At 41.9% G+C, this 26,130-nt stretch overlaps 1 protein-coding gene and 1 long non-coding RNA gene across 3 annotated transcripts in view; one reads left to right on the forward strand and one right to left on the reverse strand.

Moving 5' to 3' along the window:
- Positions 1-26,130, reverse strand: part of LOC133249741 (uncharacterized) — a 271,661-nt gene that overhangs the window by 104,069 nt on the left and 141,462 nt on the right. The window lies entirely within an intron of this gene.
- Positions 11,209-20,694, forward strand: CCNG2 (cyclin G2). 2 transcript variants are annotated; one of them, XM_061420549.1, is made up of 8 exons: positions 11,209-11,533; positions 12,523-12,660; positions 13,408-13,545; positions 14,982-15,232; positions 15,360-15,438; positions 15,519-15,617; positions 17,707-17,912; positions 19,258-20,694. In XM_061420549.1, the coding sequence occupies exons 2-8, from the start codon at positions 12,523-12,525 to the stop codon at positions 19,379-19,381; spliced, it is 1,035 nt and encodes a 344-aa protein (XP_061276533.1). In that variant the 5' UTR covers positions 11,209-11,533; the 3' UTR covers positions 19,382-20,694. The 2 variants fall into 2 exon arrangements, with proteins under 2 accessions (XP_061276533.1, XP_061276535.1); XM_061420551.1 differs by lacking the exon at positions 11,209-11,533 and adding an exon at positions 12,340-12,430.

Below are 26,130 nucleotides of genomic sequence, written 5' to 3' on the forward strand. Positions count from 1 at the left end.
GTTCTCAGAGCAGAATTCCTTTTAAAAAATGAATATAACATTCTGAGTTGAAGGGAGAAGACACAGTCACACAGTAGAAACAATTTTTCTAGAAGCAGCCAAGAATCTCCTCCTCTGGACAGACTTATCTAATCTCCCTCCCCCGACTGAGATAACTATTCTCTCCCTATCTTGTTGCTATGCTTTCTGCACACTTATATGGTTGCACAGATCACACTATAATGTTATTTGCCAATCGGGCTGTCCCCTCCTAGGGCTCTGAGCACCCTGTGGGCAGCTTCCAGCTATAGTCACTTTGCATCTCCAATTTCCACCACTGTGCCTCAACAGAGTAGGTGCCTAGATAATGTTTATGAAAATAAACAAAAGAAGCAACAAAACTTTTGAAAAGCAGCATGGTCTGCCTTTATAAAACACATGGCTATGGAAATCTGAATATTTAGGAGGCTAATCTTTGTGCAGAAAGAGTCAACACATTTCCAAAATGTTTAAATAGAAGCTCTAGAGATAATATTATTATGTCCATCATAAAAACTTACAAACATTGCACAGCACTATAAACAGAAGTAAATTGGTAACTTCTGGGTATTATGTTTGTTCCACCCCTCCCCATCTCCACCCTCCTGTCCAACACAGGCTGTAAAGCTCAAGCCTGTTATTTTTAGCAGGGAGTGATCACAGGGGCTTGACTTCCATCTAAAAGGATGGTTTTCAGGTGAGAACATAAGAGAAGAACCAGCTGTGATAGGGCAAAATATTTGCTGGTTATAATCTTCAATGATAAAAAGACAAAAAAAAAAAAAAAGCTTCCATGTCATAAGATGGAAAACAGCTCAAACAACTGCGAAATAGCCCCTAGCAGGACCCATAGGAACACAATAGCAATTTCCCTCTGGTGCCTAGACATTTGCAAACTACTCACATGACATACTCATGTGACGTTCAAAAGTCTTTAGACATCTTCCTGGAATATCTAAAGGAAGGCAGAAAAGAAAACTTCTTTTTAGTCTTCTCCTACCAGCTTTCTTGAGATTTGAGTGGTAAAACCATGCTGAAACACTTGGCCTGCTTTGTTAGGAATATGTTAATTCAAAACTCCAGGGCAAGAGCAGTTAATCCTGGTAAGTCTGGTCTCTATCTGGATAGGTAGATTTGCTTGGTAGAGAGAAACCAAATTTCTCAAAAATATATTCACTTGCTATAAAAGAAAAAAAGAGAAAACACACACACAAAAGCATGCAGGTGTATAGTTCATTGATTAAATATCCTAATAAAACATCCAAATCCAGGACTACCCTGGTGGTCAAGGATTAAGAATCTGCCTTGCAATGCAGGGGACACTAGTTTGATGCCTGGTTTGGGAAGATCTCATCTGCCAGGGGCAACAAAGCCCACGTGCCACAACTACTAAACCTCTGCTCTGGAGCCAATGAGGCATCTACTGAGTCCATGCACTGCCACCTCCTGAAGCCCACGCACCCTGGAGTCCATGTTCCACAAGAGAACCCATGCACCACAGCTACAGAGCAACCCCACTCACCACAACTAGAGAAAGCCTGTGCACATGACAGTCAAAATAAATAAAAAATCCAAATCCAAATTGCCTTGGTTTAATGTAAACTACTGACACAACCATTTTGGGTAAATTTAATAGAAAGTATAGACAAATGGATCAAGCTTATGTCCAATTTGCAGTTTTATTCTCCTTCTTCCTGCATACCAGAATCACTATGTAAAGTAATGGTTAAGAATGTGGGTCCTAGAGTCAGACTGTCTGCTATTGACTATTGACTCCACTGCTGTCTGACTGTGGGGACGAGCTACTTCAACTCTCTGGATTTCTATGTCTGCATCTCTGTGTGTTGTGGGCATTACAATTACGTCATTTTGTGTAAATCACTCAGTACAGTGCTAGATAGCTAATTATTACCAAGTGTAGATTTATTGTGAAGCTAGTGACATGTAGTTTTGGGCTCCTCATTGCCCATACTCTTTCTGAGATCTCAGGAGGGGCCATAGCAGAGTGTTCACATATGCATTTTTTTGAGTTTTCCAAAAGTAAGACATTTTAACTGCAGTCAAGACTGATGCTTCTCTCCATGTCAAATTTCCCTGTACCATTTTCCCTTGTGTTTGGAAGTGCTTGGGGTCCACCAGTATTTTGGGAATTTGGCTAAAGGGAAGTTGAGTTTGGGACATACCACTTTACTTGAAATTTAGAAACACATTTTGGAATATTCCAATAAAACAACTGAGAAATTACAAACCTCTAATTTGAATGTAAAAGAAAGATGCTTCTTTTGACATCTGTATTTTTATTTAAGATCTAAGATAAAATTCTGATTAAAAAATTGAGATATGAAATAAAAGTGATAGAAATGCATGATAAAACAACAGAATGTACTTGCACATCAAGACACTAATTTTTTTTTCCAGATCATTCTAAAGGTGGTCCTTCCCTAAAAAGAAGAGGGGACTTTCTAATAAAAGTAATAGATGATCTCTTGGATTGGTTGATAGTCTCATTACTGAAGGGGAAGGAATCACAATATTTTGAAGAATACTGAAATCTCTTGTTGATTTGATATACTGATGTTGACAAAGATAACATAAAGCTCAAAATATGCTTCTTCAATAAGGAAACATATCAGCTAATCATGAGTGTGGCCAGCCTTCACTGATGACCTGAACTTTTACAGCTTAAACATGAAAAAATTTTGATAAAAATTTTCTCAGATGTCAATTCTAAAATATCATATGATATCAATTCAGTTCAGTTCAGTTCAGTGGCTGAGTTGTGTCCAACTCTTTGCAACCCCATGTTCTGCAGCATGCCAGGTTTCCCTGTCCAACACCAACTTCTGGAGCATGCTCAAACTCATGTCCATCGAGTCAGTGTTGTCACCCAACCATCTCATCCTTTGTTGTCCCCTTCTCCTCCTGCCTTCAATCTTGGCCAGCATCAGGGTCTTTTCCAGTGAGTCAGTTCTTTGCATCAGGTGGCCAAAGTATTGATATCATCTTTCAGTGTCATATCAGTATGAAAATGCAAAAAGATATGACACTGAAAGATGATATCAATAATGAGCTGTAAACCTGAAAGAAATATGTTAATATAGCAATGATTGAAAAAAATGGATCCATCATGCTAGGGAAGACTAAAATTTGTTTTCTCCATAGAAAAGTATATTACAATATTCTTATGAAGATGTGATCAGAAAATTTGCAGCCAAAACTATTGACCAAAAGTTTTATAGCCATAGGTCAGGAAATTTATTAATACAAATTATCATGGAATTTCCTCAATCTTTGATGTTTGTGAGTGTGGAAGATTTTACTTTTCATTGACTATCTCCACAGTATCTCACATCTCAGAAGCTCTTCTCACCATGTAATCAACATGCCTCTCATTAAGATGCGGAGTCTATATTCTTTCCCCCTGAAACTTGAACATGAGCAGACTTGTAGCTGTGACTGAAGGAATGTTGATTAAGGCAAAATAATGCCCCCTGCCCAAGATGTCCATGTCCTCTTCCCCAGAACCTGTAAACCTGTCATGTTACATGGCAAGGTGGGAGGTAGATGGAATTTGGTGTGTGTGTGTTAATTGCTCAGTCATGTCCAACTAGACTGTGGCCCTCCAGGCTCCTCTGTCCATGGAATTCTCCAGGCAAGAATACTAGAGTGGGTTGCCATTCCCTTCTCCAGGGGATCTTTCTGACCCAGGGACTGAACCCAGGTCTCCTGAGTTACAGGCAGATTCTTTACCATCTGAGCCACCAGGGAAGCCCAAGATGGAATTGCCTGACTTTGAGATGGAGAGAGTATCCTAGTTTATCCAAGTGAGCCCAATGTAATTAAAAGATCTTTATAAGTGTAAAAGGAAGGCAGGGAAGTCAGAATTGAGAAAGATCTGAAGAGACTACAATGTGGGCTTTGAAGATGAAGGATGGAGCCATAAGCCAAGGAATGCAGTGGCCTCTAGAAGCTGGAAAAGGCAGGGAAATGTATTTTCCATGGAGCCTCTAATAGGAATACAGCTCTGTCCATGCCTTGATTTTAGCTCAGTGAAACCAGTTTCAAACTTCTGAGCTCTGGAGCTATAAAATAGTAAATATGTTGTCTTAAGCTGCTATATCTGTGGTAGCTTGTCACAGTAGCAATATAAAACTAGTGTAGAAACTATGTAACTGCCAGGTCTGGTTCCTAAAAGGAGATACAGTGTTCACCTGGTTTTCTCTGAGCTCTGTCACCGTGGCATGAGGAAGTAGAAAGGCTATGTGGAGAAGCCATGTAAGTAGGAGTTTTAGCCACCAGCCTTAGCTGAGGTCACAGCCCACAGTCAGTATCAACTGGAGACACATAAGGAGTGAGCCACAAGGAGACTCTAGCCCCAGCCACCATCTGAACGTAACTTCATGAAAGACCCTGAACAAGGACTGCGAGCTGAGCTCAGCCAACGCCAGAACTATGGCAGGTGATAATACATCTATTGTTGTTGGTTAAGCCATTAAGTGTTGCATGATTCATCACACAACAGCAGATAGCTGGAACACGAGTCTATGTCAGCTTTTGAAAATGTAGTTTTTCTGGATTTGTCTCATTTAAAGTAAATATTCACTTTCATATCTAATTTGCATTTCTAAATTCTTCTCTTTTTCCTACAGAGACCCCCTCTGCATTGTAAAGTTTCAATCCTCCTCCCCGCTCATCACCAAAAAAAAAAAATCTAGTTCCATTCCTGCATGCAGCCATAATTTCTTGTTCAGAATTCTGTTGAAAAAACATAATAATACATGCAATTAAACAGACCTGAGAATCTTGAAATAAAGCAATCTTTCTTTTTAGAAGTTAAATAAAAACCTTCATTTTGAAGACACTTAAAAAAAATTTTAACAAAAGCAAAATTTAAGCTTATGTTACTTGTTCATATCACTTTAAATGTTAACTGCTTCTTCATTTGGGATCAACATAAGGGATAATTACTTTCACAGAAAATAAAGATTTCCTTTAGAAATAAGATGATATTTTCAACAGATGTCTCTGAAATGATTCTTTTCTGTGTCAACTTCCCATAGCTCTGTGATGTCAAGAAAAGACAGGAAGTATCTGATTTAGGTTATAGTTCTTGGGACAAATCATAAAAGAGGAATGTGTTATGTAAATAATAATGTACAATGTCCCAGAGTGCAGCCTGGGCTACTTCAAATATATTTGCTTTGGGACAGACCCACCATTTTGAGATAATCAGCTCTGATTTCAGGAATTGCTGTGTTCTCAGTTGCACCTGCTCTGACCTAGTCTTTCCACAACTTGTCAGGGCTACCCCATTTATCCCAGTTGACTTTCAACATAACAGAAGGTGCTCTGGATACTAAAGACAAGAGTCAGCCATACAGGCAAGTGAGCTTTGAGTTCTCTGGTTTCAGAGATAATTCGTACCACTCACTTGCAAGCTAGCAGGGCTGGCAGGGGCTAACCTGGAAAAAGCCTTGTCATTCACAGGGTTTCTACAGTATTGATGGTGGTAGTGGTTTAGTGATTTAGTTGCTAAGTTGTGTCCAACTCTTGTGATCCCATTGAAGGTAGCCTGCCAGGCTCCTCTGTCCATGGGATTTTCCAAGCAAGAATACTGGAGCGCTTTGCCATTTCCTTCTCCAGGGGATCTTCCCAACCCAGGGATCAAACCAGGGTCTCCTGCACTGCAGGCAGATTCTTAACCAACAGAGACACTGGGGAAGCCCCTACAGTGTCGATAAATCCCCCAGTTCCAAAGCTGAGCACATCAACGTGAGTATGTGCTAAGTTGCTTCTGTCGTGTCTGACTCTTTGCGACACTATGGACTATGGCCCCCCAGGCTCCTCTGTCGACGGTATTCTTCAGGCAAGAATACTTGAGTGGGTTGCCATGCCCTCCTCCAGGAGCTCTTCATGACCCAGGGATTGAACCCACGTCTCTTATGTCTCCTGCGTTGGCAGGCAGGTTTTTTACCACCAGTGCCACCTGGGAAGGCCGAGCACATCAACGTGTGAATAAATATCCCTAAGCCTTACAGATAGCATATTCAAAAGCAGAGACATTACTTTGCCAACAAAGGTCCGTCTAGTCAAGGCTATGGTTTTTCCTGTGGTCATGTATGGATGTCAGAGTTGGACTGTGAAGAAGGCTGAGTGCTGAAGAATTGATGGTTTTGAACTGTGGTGTTGGAGAAGACTCTTGAGAGTTCCTTGGACTGCAAGGAGATCCAACCAGTCCATTCCGAAGGAGATCAGCCCTGGAATTTCTTTGGAAGGAATGATGCTAAAGCTGAAACTCCAGTAGTTTGGCCACCTCATGTGAAGAGTTGACTCATTGGAAAAGACTCTGATGCTGGGAGGGATTGGGGGCAGGAGGAGAAGGGGACGACAGAGGATGAGATGGCTGAATGGCATCACTGACTCGATGGACGTGAGTCTGGGTGAACTCTGGGAGTTGGTGGACAGGGAGGCCTGGCGGGCTGCATTTCATGGGGTCACAAAGAGTCGGACACGACTGAGCGACTGAACTGAACTGAACTGAACCCTTACAGAGATAAGCAGACACTCCCTCGGAAAGATGCAACATACTTCTATTTTTAAAACACAACTGCAACAAAACACTATGGGATAAATAGAACATTGGATTTGCTAATTTCAGATTTGAAGTCTTGTCCATGAGAAAGTCAGAAAGCAGAATATATGAGCCCTTCACTGATTTAGTCTCTGATTACTTGGAAAAGAAAAGAACTGTCTGCCTATACATTGTCTCATTCTTTCCAATTCAGATTCAAAAATGAAATCTTGGTTAAAAGATCTAAATTACTTCAAGATGGCACCCCGAGTTAGGTTAGGCTTTTCCAATGCTTCTGTCTCTGACAAGCATTCCTGTTTCCTTTATAGGTTCTGCTAGCAAGGTTAATCTAAGCATTGGAAATTTGGAACTGCAAACCACCCTCAAGGACAGAAAACAGCCTAGGCAGGGAGTTAGACATAGTGAGTGGAGGGGAAGGGGAAATGGGGTCTTTTGTCAGCATTCCCATCCTGATCCTGAATTTCTTTCCCTCGTAGGGCTGCTTTCTACCTGATTCCTTTGATGAGGTTAGGGATGATCACTTTGCTTTCTTCCTGAAGTCACAGCATTGGCAAAGTCCCATGTATGATGGTAATCCCCCTTTTGACACTCTGGACAAAGCAAATTATTGAAAGCGTTCGAGGTACTATCTCCAGTGAATAGGAAAGTTGGGTCTCAAATCAGGCATTCCAATCACCTTCTAGAGCATCTGCCCTACACCTTAGATACACCAGGGCATATTCTGGGACTGTGTTTTATTTATCTGTTTTTCTATCTCTCCCTAGTAACATGTCTGGCATCTAGTGTTGTAGTCATTCAACATCTGTTATAAAAGTAGGATGTATTATCTAAAACTTCTCATTTCTGAGAAGAAAGATGCTATCTAGATAGATCTGTGGGAATTTTGATGTCTTACAAAGCTCAGGGAAGTCACGTTTAAGGCATTTGGGGAAGCCAGGGCAGCAGCTGCTTGGGGATGTTCTATTTTCTTTTCAAGGTGGAAACTTAAATGTGGGTAGGTTTGAAGGACACTCCTCACCAGTCAAGGTTTTGCTGAAGGGAGGCATTGTTTCTACGTGGGTGTTGCTGCTGTTTACTTCCTGCTCTGTGCCCATCTTCTCTTTTTACAGTTTCAGATGTCACTGAGGACGGCTGATTCCCTGTCAGGCCTTCATGGGGCATAGAGTATCACCCAACCCAACTGCACCCCCATCACTATGCTGTAGACCACGTGTCTATAATGAGACACATCCCCTCAATCCCCTTCTTGAGGACTGCTGGATTTCTGATTCCCTATTTTGCATTCACACACAATGTAGAAAAGTTGCCCTTAAGAAAGCTTAGGAAAGACTGAAAGGCAGCTGATAGATAAAGGTTGATTAGCCTAGAGGAGAATGTCTTTAATACCTAAGATCTAAAGCTGCAGGGCTTCCCTGGTGGCTCAGAGGTTAAAGCTTCTGCCTGCAATGCGGGAGACCTGGGTTTGATCCCTGGGTCGGGAAGATCCCCTAGAGAAGGAAATGGCAACCCACTCCAGTATTCTTGTCTGGAGAATCCCATGGACGGAGGAGCCTGGTGGGATACAGTCCATGGGGTCACAAAGAGTCGGACACGACTGAGTGAGCGACTTACCTTAAAGCTGCAGTAAAGTAAGTCAATGTGGTAAGGACAAATAGAGCCTGGAGAAAGGCTGTCATTAAGAAAATTAAAAAAAATTCACAAACATCTAGAAAAATCAGCAGAGTAAAAAGAGAAGACTTGTATCATTTTCTATTCCAGAAGATAATCATTGTTAAAAAGAGGTCTGTTTTTTCTTTCCCCCCAAATATTGTATATTAACACATATATATGGAATCTAGAAAGACGGTACTGGTGAACCCATTTGAAGGGCAGCAGTGGAGATGCAGACATACAGAACAGACTTGTGGGCACATGTGGGGCAGGGGGTGCGGAGGAGAGGGGGGCACCAATGGAGTGAGCAACATGGAAACATAAACACTACGATATGTAAAATAGATAGCCAGTGGGAATTTGTTGTATGACTCAGGGAACTCCAACTGGCACTCTGTGACAACCTAGAGGGGTGGGATGGGGTGGGAGGTGGGAGGGAGGTTCAAGAAAGAGGAGGGCCTATGTATACCTATGACTGATTCATATTGACATATGGCAGAAGCCAACAAAATATTATAAAGCAATTATCCTTCAATTAAAAATAAATTTTTTAAAAGGTTTTTTTTTAAGGAAGATTTAATACTGGACTAATTATTTTTTAATGATTGCTTTCCTTTATCTTAAAAAGATAAGTGGACTAAAATGGACAAGAGGCTCCATATCGGACAACTGGATCAGTCTTTTCTATACTGAACAGGGCCTCTAAAGAGCAGGAAATTCAACACCATTTACAAAGCTTTCTGGAGAGAATCGCTTATCATTCAAGAAGCTGCCTGTTAGAAGACACATAAAACCACAATTATAAATAGTATACATTGTCTATACTGTTTCTATACATTTTGTAGACCTTTGTAACAGTGATGTAGGCAAAGGTCAATATCTCCATCTCTTCCTTTTTGTCTTATATCTTCTCTATTATTTAAAAAGTCTTCTACCACATAGAAGATTTACATTTCCTGCTTCATATCACTTATTCTATATTTTATGTTCCTCTTCTATCTTTCCCCTTCTACTTGAAGAAAAGTCCACAATCTCCATCATGTTCAAGGAGAGCATACTCTCCTTTTTCATGGTGCATGTTTTCCATTCGGCTCTTTTATGTCTCTCTGAACTGTTTGCTGAGTCTCCTTGTACACTGTAAAACAAGCTATCATGTATATATATGTAATTCTAACCTTAGTTCTATTTTCCATGTTAGTTACATGCATTCTTTTATGTTTTTCAGCATAGATTTCCAGCAAGTTTATATCAGACAAAAGTTGTTTTCAGTCTTATAGATCAAACACACATTGAATAAAATTATGGAAACTGCTAATCACAAGCAGTCTCTTAATGTAATTGTATTAATTTTCCAAAACCGTGAACAAAGTCACAACTCTGAAATAGCAGGATTAGTTCTTGGAGCTGGCCTCCCCGCAGCTGCTCTGTGCTGCTATGTCTAGCCCTGGTTTATATGCAAAGGGATCTATTTCTAAAATTCCTTAGCTGCTCTGGAAAAAAGAGCAAGCTGTTGTGAAATCTGTCACATGCCTTCCCATATTTTACAAATAACCAAACAATTCACAGAAAACATACAGAAGGGCAGAAAAACAACTTCCTAGGGGCCAATTGATTATTATTTAGAGTAGAACAAGAGAATGTGCTATTACTGATTTGCCTGTTGAGCAGATGGCCAGGGAGGAAGCAAGAGAAGGTAAAGAAAGTAACTATAAATGTTGGAGGGGAGCATCTTAACATCTCTCAGAGATATTCCGTGTGAAAGTTTCTCCGGCCTAAGGCATTCTTTGCTTTGCTTTTTGCCCCGCCTTAAGAGAAGTGTCTCGTCTTAGTAACAAGTCTAATTATAATGGACAATAAATGATAATTTACAGGTGACCAAGGACCAAGAAGCCTCTCCAAGTCTTCATTAAAACAACAGTACAACCTCAGGAGGTGTGCTATTATTAAGACAATTGCCTGCCACCATCAGTGTGCACAGGTAACTTTTTAAGTCCTTTCACTGAATATTTATTTTTATTACAGGAAAATTTCAAGGTACACACAAATATAAAGACTAGAATAACAAACCCTCTTGTATGCATCACCCTGTTTCAACAACTCTTTTTGCCAATCGTGTTTTACAAATCTTTTTTTTTTCCTTTTGGTAGGAAAACTTTAAATCAAAGATGATAGCATTTTACTAGTAAATACTGAAAATTTTTACAATAATTTGACTGATGCAAAATGGACCTGAAGGACAAAACAAAGAAGGAACGGAGAAAAATCCTCCCGTGGTGGAAGAGGTTGTCACAAAGGCTAGCTGTTTCAGCTCTACGGGGAGGTGAGAGCCCAACGTGAGATTCTCCGCAGACCGGTGCAGGCAAGGGGCTTGAGGGAAATGCGGGAAGGAATGCGCAGACCCGAGGGTAGGTCAGTAATTCCTCTCAAGTGGTCCACTCAGGCATGCGCAATCCAGACCTCAGAGTTACTAAGGCCCCCAAGGCAGAGAGAGGCGCAAGATACGGTAACAACCAATCAGAGGGCCCAAGGGCTAATCAGTTAGCCAATCGAGACTCGGGATTGAATCGGAGCTTCAGCATTCTGCTCGCCCCACCAGTATCCAATCAGGGAACTGGCTACTTTGGGCGGACTTTTCAAAACAGCGAAAACAAAACAAATCGGGGACCTTTAAAAGGTGCGATGCGGCCACAACCTATCTCCTTCCGCCCCTCGCTCCTAACACTCCCTCTCTTTCTTTTTTGGGATCAATCGACGAATAAAGTCGGTGCCCAGATTCCATCTTGCGCCCTGGAACCGAGAGGGAGGATTGGTTCGGTAAAGCCATAGCGAGTCGAGGAAGCCACAAAGCTGACTGGAGACAGACGCTTAGGGGCGGGACTCTTTTTCCAAGTCTGCTGCGACAGCGGCGGATCCCTCCGCGGGGAGTCACATGCCCCACCCCCTTGGGGGCGTCGGAAACTCAAAACAAAAACAAGGGGTTTGCTTCGGCATCCGCAGCGGTGGCGGTGGCGGCGGTGGAGCCCGCAGTCGGCCTGGGCTAAAGGGGCCGGTGCAGCGCCCCAGCAGGAGGGTGGGCGCGCGGGCAGCAGGATGAAGCCGGGGCTGTGAGGCCACAAGCGCCGGTGGCAGGGGGTGGGAAGGGTCGGATGCCGGTCCGGGGGGACCGCTGAAGCGGCAGGTCTCTGACCTCGGAGACTGGTCCGGACGCCCCCGCCGCACCCAGTCCCCTCCGACCGTGACACCGCGGGCCGGTGGAGGCGCGGCTCCAGCACGGTGAGTGGGCCCAACCGGGATTGCAGAGTTTCTTTGTTCTTGGTCGGAGCTGCGGGGACTGATGTCAGAGTGGCCACCCCTCAGCCTGGGGAGCAGTTCCCGTCCTGCCCCTCAGCCCTGGGGCAGTGGGCACCCGGGGGCGGAGAGATGCTGATGGGATGCGTGCAGTGTCAAGGAAGCTGGAGGCAGTTCTTTGGTGCGCCCCCCCCCCCCCATTTTGTCACAGGGGGCTCGTTGGGGTGGATTTTGGATTGACAGCTCCTCGTCTCCGCACAGTTGCGGAATCGGGCATGGATGGACAGGTGTTGTCTGGGCACGGGACGGGCTGGATTTTCTGCCCTCCCCCGGACCCCGATCGGCTGAGCCGCGCCGCCAGCGCTTTCTGGAACCGAGGTCTCCGGCACTCCGGTTTTGTTCCGAGGAGGCGCAGTCGATGCTCATGGGGAAGGTTTAGGGGCTGGACTCCTGCGAGAGGGGCTTCTGGAGCCGGGCTCCGCGGGAGGGGCGGGGCTTGGGAGTCTCCTCCCTCCGGTTCTTTGTTCAGTCGCGAGACTTTCTTTCCCCATCCCCCCGCATTGTGCAAAGCCCCTACCCCAGGGATCCGCTGCTCTCGGAGCCCCGGGTGCGGTCCACTGGGCAGAAGCCCCTGGCCCCACGACTTCAGGTGGGGCGGGCCGTTCGGACACCGCAGCCCCGGGTACAGTTTCCTGCTTGTGAAACGGCCGGGAGACCAGGGCTGGCCGGCCTGACCCTGCGCTGGCCGGCGGACGTGCCCACGGCCCCTCCCCCTTGCACACCTCCCTGGTCGCGGGGGAGGATTCCGCCGGGTTCGGCTGGACGTGACTCGTCCCCTCACCCGCTTCTCGCCGGGGTGTGCTGGTGCGCCCCTCGCTGGAGGTATTAACCCCTGCTCTTTTGTGCTCTCCCTCGCTTACCCCGGCCAACCCCAGGATACACTGAACTGTGTGTGTGTGGTGTCTTTGCTGCAGATGAAGGATTTGGGAGCAGAGTACTTGGCCGGTCGCGAAGGTGTCCAGCTCTTCGGATTGTTGAACCTCTACCTAGAGCAGGAACAGAGATTCCAGCCTCGAGAAAAAGGGCTGAGCTTGATCGAGGCTACCCCGGAGGTAAGTTCCCAGGAAAGATATCTTGCGGCAGCCGCTAACGGGGCTTGGGGAGGTGACTTTAAAAATACATGTGAGTGTATATATATATACACACACAGACACATATTTATTTCTTTATTTTAGTTGAGTCTGGATTAAAGGCTGCAAAGTTTCTTAAGACCAAAATCGATCTTCCTAGAATATTACGATAAATCTTAATACCGGGTCATTGGTTTTGTTTCTTAGCAAGAACGAGAGCGATGCTAACTCTAGGGAAGTGTGTCTTCAGAAGTGACACCCCGAGTCTCCGGCTTCTGAGTGGGAGAGTCCCTGGAAATTGAGCAGGTCATTTGTGGAAATACCCTCTGCCTATGCAATACTTCTGTATTGTAGACTCCTAAGTGGTTTTTCTTTTTTTAATAAAAGGAAACAAGGAACCTTCTATGTGTCCATTACAAGGGAATTGGATTCTGTTTGATTTAACCCTCTGGAAGTGTGGCTTCCAGAAGTATATTGAGTTGCTGAATGTCTGATGATGTATATATGTTTTTTGTGTGATTTGCCCAATTATGTGATGTATATTTTTAAAAATTGGTGATGTATACACATTTTCTGTCTGAAAAACTGCAGCACTTTGATTCAGTGATGGCACTCTGCCCCCCATATTCTTGAAGATTAAGTGAAACAATTACCTTCTTTGAATCTGTGTGTATTACCCATTTTAGTTCTAAGACGGGCATAAACTTTGGCTCTTGGTTTTTATTGCAGACGGATAACACTTTGTGTCCAAGATTGAGAAATGCCAAAGTCGAAGATTTGAGGAGTTTGACCAACTTTTTTGGATCTTGCACTGAAACTTTTGTCTTGGCTGTCAATATTCTAGACAGATTCTTGGCTCTTATGAAGGTATTTAATCATTTTTGTAAACACAACTTCATTTTTTAATAACCGGTGCCCAGCACAATACCTAGCATAAAGGATTCTGTAACTATTTGGTAAATGAATGTATTTGTTATTATATATAAGCATTTTTAATGATCAGAGTTGTGATCTTTAGTTCAGATTAAGAGACTACAAAAGTCAGTGTATTGTTGTATCTTAGGTTTTGATGTATCTCCTACATAACTTTTCTTTGAAGATGTGACACAATGAAAACTACTTTTTTTTGGGTGTTTTGTATCTACACAGCTCTCAAAATAAGATTTTCATATTTTCATTTCCCAGTATGTTTCTGTTAAGCCTAGGTATTTTTAAACACCTGAAACATGCCAAATAGCAGTATAGCAGTATGTTAAAGGTGACCTAGTGCCTTCCCTATGAGAAACCTTTTCAAAGCAGGGAGCCACAGTCTTATTAACAGTTACCAGCGACTCATAAGATTTCACTTATTTGCGGAGTCTAAAATATGACACAGATGAACCTGTCTATGAAACAGAAACAGAACGAAGGACAAAGAGAATAGACTGGGGGGTGCCAGAGGGGCGGGGGAGGCTTGGATTGGGAGTTTGGAATTCGCGGGTGCAAAGTGGTGTCTACAAAATGGATGAATGACGAGGCCCTGCTGTGTAGCACAGGGAACTCTATATCCTGTGATGAACCAGAATGGGAAATAATATGAAAAAGAATGTATGTTCGTATATATGTGTGTATACTAACGGAGTTACTTTGCTGAATAGCAGTAATATATGTATAACATTGTAATTCAACTATACTTCACTTAAAAATAAATTTAAAAAAACATCGATCAGTAACTGTTAGAAAAATGTTATTCTTCTGCCAGTAGGATTCTTGTCAGCTGCTGGGTCAATTTTCAGGGCACTGAAAAGAAAAGGGCAGCCATCTGTCCATGGCAGCTTTTGCATCTGCTCCACTCTGCACATCTGATGCAGTAGCTCTCCTGGGGGCAAATTTGCATTGAGGCATAGGATGATTCTTAAATAGATAAGAAGATAAAAAGATGACTATGTTACTTTTATATTCAAAGAAGTATATTTTCTTGGTGTTAGGCTTAATTTATTTTGGGGGAGATTGTACTATTTTGAGTTTTGTAAGTTAGAAATACAGTGTATTTAGAAACCTAGCTTTTGAATTTGCATTAATTTTTTTTTTAAGCCGTGTTTAAATTAAATGCTCAAAATGTTTTTTCTGTTTTTTAAAGGGAGGTTAAGACAGCTTAAAATGTAAAAACAGTTAAGTTTAATTTTATGTAAGGGTAAATACAAGGAAGCAGTTTGATCATGTTCTGTCTTAAGAGTAGGGGCTCATTACGGTATTTTAAGTGTCCGCTTTGCGAAGTTAAAGTGACAATTGTTGGAAGAAACCTTTTGTTCCTTGTTTTTCAGGTGAAACCTAAGCATTTGTCTTGCATTGGAGTCTGTTGTTTTTTGCTGGCTGCTAGAATAGTTGAAGAAGAATGCAATATTCCATCTACTCATGACGTGATCCGGATTAGCCAATGTAAATGTACTGCTTCTGACATAAAGCGGATGGAAAAAATAATTTCAGAAAAATTGCACTATGAATTCGAAGCTACTACTGCCTTAAACTTTTTGCACTTATACCATACTATCGTACTTTGTCATACTTCAGAAAGGTCAGTGGGATTAAAAATGAAAATTTTGTACTTTAGCTTTGCTGTAAGTAAAGAATTAGAATGCCAGTGAATATTTTTATACCTTCCAGTTTAATAAACATTTTATTCTTTCTTTTTCATTGTATAGGAAAGAAATACTGAGCCTTGATAAATTAGAAGCTCAGCTGAAAGCTTGCTGCTGCCGACTTACCTTTTCAAAAGCAAAAGTAAGTCAATTTCTTACTTATATATATCTCAGTTTCTATTTTGAATTAAAAAATATTTATTTTTCTTTTTTTTCTTGTAGCCATCCATACTAGCTTTGTGCCTTCTCAATTTGGAAGTAGAAACTTTGAAATCCATTGAATTGTTGGAAATTCTCCTGCTTGTTAAAAAACATTCCAAGGTAAATTAAGTATCTTCAGAACTTGTTCTTTATAGCAGCTTTCTTCCTGGTGTTTTATTTTTTCTGTGGTGACTTAATCATTATTAACACTTTATGGGGCTCTTAACTTTTATTCATTTTTTCTTTGTATCTTAAGTGTTGATGTTCTTCTCCAAATGCAGCTTCAACTCAGACAGTGTTAAGCTGGAGCGGAATCTGATCACTTAGCCTAGCCGCTTTCTGTATTCAGACATCCCTTCCCTCGTCTTCTTGCCAGTTGGTAGTACAGTGGTCTGTATTGTCCTGCACACGTAGTTCTAGAATGCGTACTAAGAAGTTAACTCAGTAAATACACCAACAGCATCCCAGTACATCTGTAGGACTGAGACATTGTCCCATAGTAGCATTACCAAAATAACATCAACTGCGTTTTTGCTTTTGAACTGCTTTGTCGGGCCAGCCTAATAATTTTTTCAATCAGAAAGAGGTGTAAACCAAACAATCACAGTCCTTTTTCTTCAACTGGTGGTCTGGTTGGAGAAATATGGAACTGAACACAAGGCAGGGTCTGTGTCTCTAAACAGGATGTACTTGAAAGTTTGGTTAGCAGAGAAGTAAGCTAGACCATGAGAGGCATGACGACTGGGAGCCTGGCTGTACCAAAAAGAATCTTAGACACTGAAAGTTTGGGAATCAGTTCAGGGTAGGTTTGTAGATAGAATGTCTAGGTGCTAATCACAAACAGGAATAAGGGCATCTAACTCTAGTTTTTAGAGGCCAAGCATGGAAATAAGGAGTCATGGACGACCAAGATGTGGGCCTAACGGTGTAGCGAATACTGGCATCATTGAGGGAAATTTCAAAGAAGTTAATGTCAAAGGAGTATGATTTTAGGTACTTGGAGAAGGAAATGGCAATCCACTCCAGGACTATTGCTTGGAAAATCCCATAGACAAAGGAGCCTGGTAGGCTACAGTCCATGGAGTCGCAAAGAGTCAGACATGACTGAGTGACTTCACTTTCTTTCATACCTGCCTGATAGGTAGGTGTCTAGCAGATTCTTGCCAGTCTAAATTATAGTTGGAGATTGAGATTAGGAATTTCTCACGAGGAATATTAGTTGAAACCTCAGAGTCCCTTGCTTAGGGGTCAGTTAAAACTCTGCGTTTTCAGTATTGGCAGTTTCCCTGTTAGGATCCAAGTGAAGGAATGTGAAGTACATAAGTACAAGCATTCAGGTGGGAAAGAGGTTTTCAAGAAGAAAGTGGTCAAGAGTATTGAATTTTGGTGAGAGGCCCAGTGTAATGAGAATTGAAGGAGCTTAGTTGGGATGTAGGAGGTGACGTCGGGAGAAAGATAGAAGCCACGTTGCAAGGGGATTAAGATGTGGCTGGATTCGGTGGAAATGGAAGCCAAGATGACACAAAATCCTCATCCGTTTGTGGTCAGGTACATGCAGCGTGAAGCATTTTAACAGCTGACTTCCAGCTGCTATTTTAGTGACGAATTTATTAATTTGGATCTAAACCTTTTATAGTAGTATTATTTGGAAACAATCTTCAGTGAAAATTGATTCCTTGAAATAAATTGGGGCACTCCCCAGTGGTGGAGGAACTGTGCCTGTCTGGGGAAATTCCTCTTCTCTTGTATTTCCAACTTCTCCTTTCATATATATCTGGTATTTTAATGTAAATGCATATTTTAGCAGTCCAATTAAAGCTATGTTACAGAAACCTAAATTCTGTTAAATTCCTTTGCATTGTGACTATCAAAGAATATACTTGATAATTGGTGTATTAACAGACCTGTTGTTTATAAGCAGTGTGTTTTCTTAAAATAGGCCGAATCCTCTGGAAGTATTTATACCTGTGGTGCTCCTCGCATGAAGCAGTGGTTACCAAATTTTGACTGCATATAAGAATCATCTGGGGAGCTTTAAAAAAATCTTGGCTGACACCCCCCCCACCCCGCCCCATACCAATTAAGTAAAAGTATCAGGGGGTGGGAGCCAGGCACAGTATTTTTTAAGAATCATGGAGTAAGTCCAAGGTATAGCAAGGTTTGGGAACCACTGTCATAACCTCTTCAGTTAAATTTTTTTTTTTTTCAGGTGAATGACTCCGAGTTTGTTTACTGGAGGGAGTTAGTTTCTAAATGCCTAGCCGAATATTCTTCTCCTGAATGTTGCAAACCAGATCTTAAGAAGCTGGTTTGGATCGTTTCAAGGCGCACAGCCCAGAACCTCCACAACAGCTATTACAGTGTTCCTGAGCTGCCAACAATACCAGAGGGGGGGTGTTTTGATGAAAGTGAAAGGTAAGCAGGTTCCTTGACTAATTAGACTTCCCCAGACTAAGACTGATTTTTGTATATCACAGCCCGCACCTCTATGGCATCATTTCTTTAGTTGAGAAAATTAACCAGAAATAGTTTTTATAGGTAGTAGTTGGGAAGTGTACACCATCCTACCCCCTCACCCCAACTTTATGAAAAAACAACAGAAACCAGTATCCTATACATCCTTACCTCCCCAGGGCTTGTAACTGAAAGCATGTACCTTTTGGCCATCATCAGCTACCACCCTCTCCCCCCACCCCCGGCAGCCACCCATCTGTTCTCTGCATCTGTGAGTTCTGTTTTTTGTTTTTAGATTCTACATATAGGTGACATCATACTGTATTTGTTGTTCTCTGACTTATTTCATTCCTCCCTTATTAAAAACTGATTGTTTCCCATCTCCCTTGCTCTTTGAAATTCAGTTTAGTTAGAAAACAAGCAAATAGCATTCTGGGCTTTTAACATTAGTATGAATTCCTAAAATGGTACTGTGGGAAGAGGCTGTGGGTTAAATGACTGGAAACTAAAGGGAACTGCCATCACTGATGCAGCCGAGTTCTGAGGATATTTTTAGTTTTGTCAGATGCCTTTGTCTTGTTCAGAATTTATTTTTGTTAGTAAAGTGAACTTAATTTTATTAAATTTGACCATTTCATGCTGTAGGGAGAAAAGACCAGAAGTACCATTTTAATAGCTTCTTGGTCTCTTGGTTTGATATTTGAGAAGATCAGTTATGAGATTATTGATGCGAGAAAGACATGTGATGGGACTTTGTCATTAGTCTGTATTTATTGGATTTAAGGGCTTCCCTGGTGGCTCAAATGGTAGAGAATGTGCCTGCAGTAGAGGAGACCTGGGTTTGATCCCCTGGGTTGGGAAGATCTCCTGAAGAAGGGAATGGCTACCCCCTCCAGTATTCTTGCCTGGAGAATTCCATGGACAGAGGAGCCTGGCAGGCTACAATCCATGGGGTCGCAAAGAGTCAGACACAACTGAGCAGCTTAATACTTTCACTTCACTTTTCATTGGATTTAAAATGCTTAAAATACTTTCGAATTCTAGTTAGTATTACTTGGTAAAAGAATATTAGTTTGGCAAGAGGTAATTAGTTTAAACCCCTTAAGCGAATCTGTATTTTCTAAGGAGATTACAATAGACTTCCCTTTAGGAAGGCCTTCTAAGTTAAATTTCGTCTCTGTAGTGCTTAAATTTTGAATGTAAAAATCCTGAGACTAGAACTACTTGTTCAGCAGTTTAATTTTGCCTGTGCGACATTTGAGTGTGTTTTAAATAACGGGGTTCTCTTCTTTGTTTTTCCTTTCAGCGAGGACTCTTGTGAAGACATGAGTTGTGGAGAAGAGAGCCTCAGCAGCTCCCCTCACAGGGATCAAGAGTGCACGTTCTTCTTCAGCTTCAAAGTGGCACAGACACTGTGCTTTCCGTCTTAGAAATCTCATTGTCCTGGGCCCGAGTTTTAAGTGTGTGTACAGGTTTCAAAGCAATAAATGGAGTAGGTAGCTTCCTGGTCCACCCCCATCCAGGCAGGAATTGCATCGACTCTGGAATACCTACCTTCTGTCAATTATTCAGATCAGATATGGCCTATTTTCATATTTAATCCTAAGCCATCAAATGGGTTCGTGCCTCTTAAATAATAACAATACTTTAGACATTGGCACTTTATTTTTCTCATTGATCTTTAGCTACTTGGGGGAGGAGGGAAGGTGCTGATACCTTCAATTTACTACTTTTCAAGATGATTTTTAAAAGATGAGTAGTGTAGCGTCCACTTTTTATAAAGCTTTCAGGTGTCTTTATGGAAACAGATTGGGAGTGTGGAAGTGCTGCCTTAGCAGGCACGATGGCTGATCCTTTAACGGTTTCTCTTAGGTCTCTCCCTCCCCCCCATTCTCAGAGCAGAGAATATACTCTTAATTGTCAAACACCTTTTCGGTTGTTTTTGTCTTTTAAATGATCAATGTACTCTCTGATGCAGACTTTAGAAATTTAGTAGGAGTTAGAATATTGACATTTCTGTGATTTTAGTGTGTAGTATCTTCATTTCTTTGAGGTTTCTGCCAAAGCAGAAGTAAGCAGCAGACTAGAGTAGTTGGATAGTTGCATTCCCAATGCTTAAGTATTGTCAGACTGTAGTATTATTTTAATGTTTTTAAAGCACTCCACAATCTGCTCGTTTTGCATGTACTTGTATGAAAGCAGTGCAGCAGGTTGAACAGAACTAGGTAACTATGGAATGGGTAAATGTTGATCTCGTAGCACATTTTATCTCATTTTCTTCTCTTAGAGAAGTCTGCATGATTATGTTTTATTTCCTTTGTAATTCACATTTCAAAAATAATGGTATTGTGTATGGGTGCCAAGAATATGAACTGTAAAAAAGAAACCTAAGTGTTTGTAGTATTATAGTTTTAAGCATATTTGTGTGGTGGTACAGCCATAAGAAAAGGGATTTATAAACTCTGTACACATGAGATTTTGTACAGAGAACTTTTTTAAAGTTTATAAACTGTATATGAAAGTGTAAATCTTTAAAAATGTACATAAAATACTGTATTTTTTTACCGTGTGTGTGATAGTCTAGTCATTGCATGTAAATATAATTTATTGTGTATCCTGTATTATAACTCATAGTGATGACTGACTTTTTTACTGGTAAATCAACATCCATTGGATGTCTTTTGAAGTGAATCTTTTTGAAGTAATAGATTACAACTCAAAATAAAAATATTAACAAATGCTACTCCGTGTTTGCAGTCACATTTTAATTTTTAACTCTGGTGAAAAAGTGCGTGCTCTATTTCAGTGAGGAGGCTTGAGGTAAGCCTGGAGTGCCTACGGGAAGAGCCCTCTCCCTTGGTTACTACAAGTCCCTCAGGTAGTGTTTCCTCACCGCAGTTTGGCCCTGAGCCTTGGAGATACTGCATCTGTCATTGGAGAGTTGACCTCTCTGGGGTGAACTCATATTAAATGAAAGAGTGACATATTAGCCTGAATGCCTGTTAGTTTCTAGTGAAGCCAACAGATACCAAGGAGACCAGAACGCTCAGGTTGGCAGGTGTGTACAGTCTTCTGCAGCCAAGCCAGATTGTCTTCAGAAGGTCACTTGGTGAACATGCACACCAGGGGTGTCAACTCTGGACCTAGGCAGCTTCTGGCTCTTCTGATCTCTTTTCCAAGCTTTAGGCTTGATAAGCAAGTAGTAGGTTTTTGTTTTTGTTTTTTTTGCATGGGGTCTTCAGCTGGTTTGGTATGTAGGCTTTTGTTTTCTTTAGTTAGAAAATGAGATGTACTGAATATGGTTGTCTTGTAATACTTCTTCTCCCCTGGAGACAGGGAAATGGTTTCCTACCCTCCTGGTGGAGAATCTCTGTAACCCTCAACCTCTTACCAAGTAATTTTGGCAAGTAGTAGACAATATATTCTACTTTAAGATTTTTTTTAAAGTCTTCATTGAGTTACAATGCTGCTTCTGTAAAATGTTTTGGTTTTTTGACCCCTTGTTTCCTCTTGCCTCCTGCATGGAGGCCACCATTTATTTATACTGTGTATCTACTGTTGCCACTATTCTTCCTCTAGCTTGGTTCAGACCTGTACTCTTTATCAGCAGGAATACTACCATATCTTATTGATCTGTCAGACTCAAGGCTTTCTTCTGGTTCCCTCGCTGCCTTGATATCCTTTTAAATATGCAAATCTTATGCAAATATGCAAATTTGTCCTGAAAAACTACCTCTCAATTAGGGTAAAGTCCATGTTGTGACATAGAAGTCTTTTCCTAATCAGAACATCACATCTCTCTCTGGTCTTTTTTTTTTTCCTTGCCATTTCCTAGAGCTACAAAATATGTATTAAAAAGAAGTAACTGGCAGCTGTGTGGGAGATGGAGTGGAGCAGGAAGAGACCACTCAGGAGTCCTGCAGAAATCCAAGAAGTGATGAAGGTGATGGGATGAAGAATCAAAGTGGGACTTGAGAGGCACTGTCCTTTGTAGGCTTTATCAAGTATACTCACAGACAAGGTCAAGAGCGTGATTAAGCCCTTCTTGGTCCACTCAACAAGGTGGCTTCCCATAATAGGAATAAAATTGAAAATCAAGTCTCCTGACCCATTCACAGCAGAGGTGAGGAAAAGGCTGCCATTTTGGTCTCATCCTTGCCCCTTGATTTGGCAAGAGATTTAGCCTTTCAGGTTTCGATTCTATTATTTCCCAGGATGTGGTGCACATACTTCACTGCTTCCGTCAGTGAATGGTGCTGAACTGTGGCTCTCCTGATCCTGTGGTTGCCACCCATCTGACCCTAGGGAAGCCAGATTGGACAAATAACATGTTTCATTCACCTGTTACACTCAAAAGAGTTAATATTCAGGTTAAGTACAGAGGTATTGGTTCCAGAATATTTATCACAACAATTTTAACCATTTTCTTGGTCTAGGATCTGCCATTTTCCTTCAGTTTCTTTCACTGGGCTTCCCCAGTAAAGAATCTGCCTGCAATGCAAGAGACCCAGATTGAATCCTTGGGTCGGGAAGATCCCCTGGAGGAGGGCATGGCAACCCACTGCAATGTTCTTGCTTGGAGAATCCCATGGACAGAGTAGCTTGGTGGGCTATAGTTCATAGGGTTGCAAAGAGTTGGACATGACGGACTCGACTGACCATGTATATGCATTGCTGCTGCTGCTGCTGCTAAGTCACTTCAGTTGTGTCCGACTTTGTGTGACCCCATAGACGGCAGCCCACCAGGCTCTCCCTTCCCTGGGATTCTCCAGGCAAGAGTATGGGAGTGGGGTGCCATTGCCTTCTCCGATGTACATGCACACTGGATTCTAAATAATATGATGTTCTCCCCTGCCTCCCACTTCCCCTTGCATGCGTGCCAAGTGTCAAGTTTATTTAAGCAACCCACTTATCAGATTATTATATGGCCAAACCATGTGTTTTGCATTTGTCCCTTTTGAACTGAGTTTCTCTAATTATTTGTACCAGAAACAGTCCACAGATTTACTGACTTTGTGATCAGCAAATTGGATGTGGGGTAGATAGCTTCCCAATAGCCAATGAGTCCTCTCATCCCTGTGCAGACATGGTTCTCTTCACATCAATGCTGGAGTCCGTTCCCCTTGAACTTCAGCCAACCTTGTGCCTGGCTTTACCTTTACTAATGTGCAGTAGAAGAAGTTCAATGCATGTGCAAGCCTAGGCTTCAAGAGCTTCCCTTTTATTTTTCTTAGAAGCCAGCCACTGAGCTGCAAAGAAGCAGGTTGGGTTACTGAATGTCAGAGCTCACGCAGAGAGAGGCTCTTGGCAATGAGAGGCCATCTTGGAATGTTTCAGCTCTGCAGCTTGTGTGAGCATCTTCAGCTAAGTCACAGGAAGTGGAGGAACCACCCAACTGATCCCAGTTAACCCACAGACTCGTTATTTTACGCCACTAGTTTTTGTGGTGGTTTCTCACACAGCAGTAGATAACCGCGACAGGTTGCTTTTTATTTAGAGTCAAACGGTGGTTATCTCTGAGTGGTAAGATTACAGGTGACTTTTTTTCCCCCTCTACTTATGCTTATGTGTAGTCATGTATGGATGTGAAAGTTAGACCATGAAGAAAAGTGAGTGCTGAAGAATTGATACTTTTGAACTGTGATGTTGGAGAAGACTCTTGAGAGTCCCTTGGACTGCAAGGAGATCAAACCAGCCAATCCTAAAGGAAATCAGTCCTGAATATTCACTGGAAGGACTGATGCTGAAGCTGAAACTCAAATACTTTGGCCACCTGATGTGAAGAACCGACTCATTGGAAAAGACCTTGATGCTGGGAAAGATTGAAGGCAGGAAGAGAAAGGGACGACAGTGGATGAGACGGTTGGATGGCATCACTGACTCAATGGACATGAGTTTGAGCAAGCTCCGGGAGTTGGTGATGGACAGGGAAGCCTAGTGTGCTGCAGTCTATGGGGTTGCAAAGAGTCACACACGACTGAGGAACTGAACTGAACTGAACTGATGCTTATGTGTGGTGTCTATTTTTTTCCTTCAAATTTGAGTTATTAGTGTATTGACAGAATAAACAATGAACTCTAAGAAACACACATAGATTATACTCTTTCTTTGATTAAAATCTTTGTTGGTTTCCCATTGCTCTTGAGCATCAAGTGCAGATTCCTTAGCACAGCTTCCAAGACCCTACTTGATTTGGCCTCTTCTCAGCCTCATCTCTTATGGTATCCATATCCACACACATCTCACCTGGTTGTGTCTTAGTTCCTCCCGTTCACTGTGCTTTCACTCCCTCTTGTGACTTCTTGCACATTCCTGCATTTGTCTGGAATACCTTTCCTGTCTTCCTCATCTGGAAAACTCCTACTTATCACCGTAGGAGTGGCTTTGTTCTCTCATTCACCACCAGCTGTATGAATGCCTCTTATGTGTCAGGCACCACATTAAGGGCTTGATATTACAAAATCAAACACAACGTGCAAAATCCCTGCCCTCATGTAACTTACTTTCTAGTCCAGAACCAAATAATATACAGCAAATAATATTTTTGAAGGATCTGATGATGTGTTTTCTTCCAAGAAATCTTTCTGGACCTTAACTTCCCTCTCCTTGCCAGTGCAACATATTTCTATAAAACTTGCTATTTTTCTTATCCTAGTGGTTAATACCTTGTTTGTCTGCTTATCTTACCTGTCTGACCTGGAAAGGCAGGGAATGTTTGTCTTTCTTGTCATTGTTGAAGCTCCAGCACCCAGTATAGTATTTGGGCCAAATGCCTCCTACTGTTGTTGTTACTGGTAAAAAATAATTTCACTGTTCATTTAATATGTTCTAGGCACCTTACATGAATTATTTAGTCCTTCCCACGATGCTACTAGACAAGAACTGTTTAGTCCCACTTTTTCATATGAAGAAACTAACAATTAAAGAAGTACTTTGACGCAGATATGGTGAGTAGCAGGGCTGTAATTCAAACCACATCTGTCTGCCAAACCATGTGCTAAACTACTACCTCAGTGTTGATGGTACTCATTAAGCAGTTCTGGAATGAAAGAAATAATAAAAAATAAACGTTCCTATAAAGGAAATCCTACTGATAATACCAGTAAAGTAAACCACAGTATTCTCCTGTTGTTCAGTTTTTAAGTGCTCTCACCCATATGAAGGATAAGTGGCTAAAAACTTAGAATTAAAATGTCTTTAATCACCCTGGAGTTAAAATGTCTTTCATCATACAGGGTAATGTCAAGTTCAAGGCTGTATAGTGGCAGAAAAAAGGAGGTCTCATCAAAATCTGGAAACTTACTTGAACTCAGGTTTGTGGGCCCTTTGCAATCCTTGTACATCAAGTGCCTCTTACACTTAGGTTATACTTTATCATGATCTTGCATTCCAGGGCCCACAGTCATCAGTGTTAAGGGGGTGGAGTTTGTAACAGCAGAGGACTGTCTTGTTAAAGGTTTGCTTGCCCTTTGCCTGTTTTACCATTATCTAACTTAGCAATCACCTGCTACTTACTTTCTACTGTTCTAGGATTTTTTTCCCAATAATTACTTCGTGTGTCTGATTTATCCTTTTGCCTAAATCCTAAGCTTCTCGTAAACCTTTATATCCTTCACGGTGTCTGGCATAATGCTGGGTAAGGGCGTGTATCAACGTTTTTCTACATGTACCACACCGGACAGTGTGTCTTTTCCATTCCTGATCACAGCGATTCATAGTTGACAAAGGTGAATCTCCACGCAGGCAAGACTGAAGTCACATTCTCTCCCAGGTTAGGATTTCACATCATTATTAGGGCATGTGGAGGGCTACTTCCACTGCTATCATTGAGTATGCCTCAGTCAAGAGTAACAGTACTAAACAGGAACACAGGCTCCCAGTGGACTGTCAGGGTTTGATCCTTGTTTGACCACTCACTGTCTGAGCTGATTGAGTGTTAGCTAAATTGTTTGCACCTCAGTTTCTCTATCTGGATAAATGGGTTGACGATGGATGGACAGACACAGAAATGTACTGGGTCTCTTGCATTGCAGGCAGTTTGTTTACTATCTGAGTCACCAGAGAAGCCCCTATTAAAGTGTTTGTGCCTGCTTTTTCAGCTGGATAAAGGGGTTGATAATGGATGGACAGACATGAAAATGTACTGCCTTGATTCCCTAGCTGCTGTGAGGGCTTTTGG

This window comes from Bos javanicus, chromosome 6, assembly GCF_032452875.1.
Source record: "Bos javanicus breed banteng chromosome 6, ARS-OSU_banteng_1.0, whole genome shotgun sequence".
NCBI lineage: Eukaryota > Metazoa > Chordata > Mammalia > Artiodactyla > Bovidae > Bos > Bos javanicus.

What these genes read in the sequence shown, in the direction of transcription:
- CCNG2 (XM_061420549.1), top strand. Translation starts at nt 12,523, where the DNA reads ATGAAGGATTTGGGAGCAGAGTACTTGGCCGGTCGCGAAGGTGTCCAG. An exon ending in GATTCTTGGCTCTTATGAAG is followed by an intron (nt 13,546 to 14,981) that starts GTATTTAATCAT and finishes CTTGTTTTTCAG; the next exon opens with GTGAAACCTAAGCATTTGTC. An exon ending in TTACCTTTTCAAAAGCAAAA is followed by an intron (nt 15,439 to 15,518) that starts GTAAGTCAATTT and finishes TTTTTCTTGTAG; the next exon opens with CCATCCATACTAGCTTTGTG.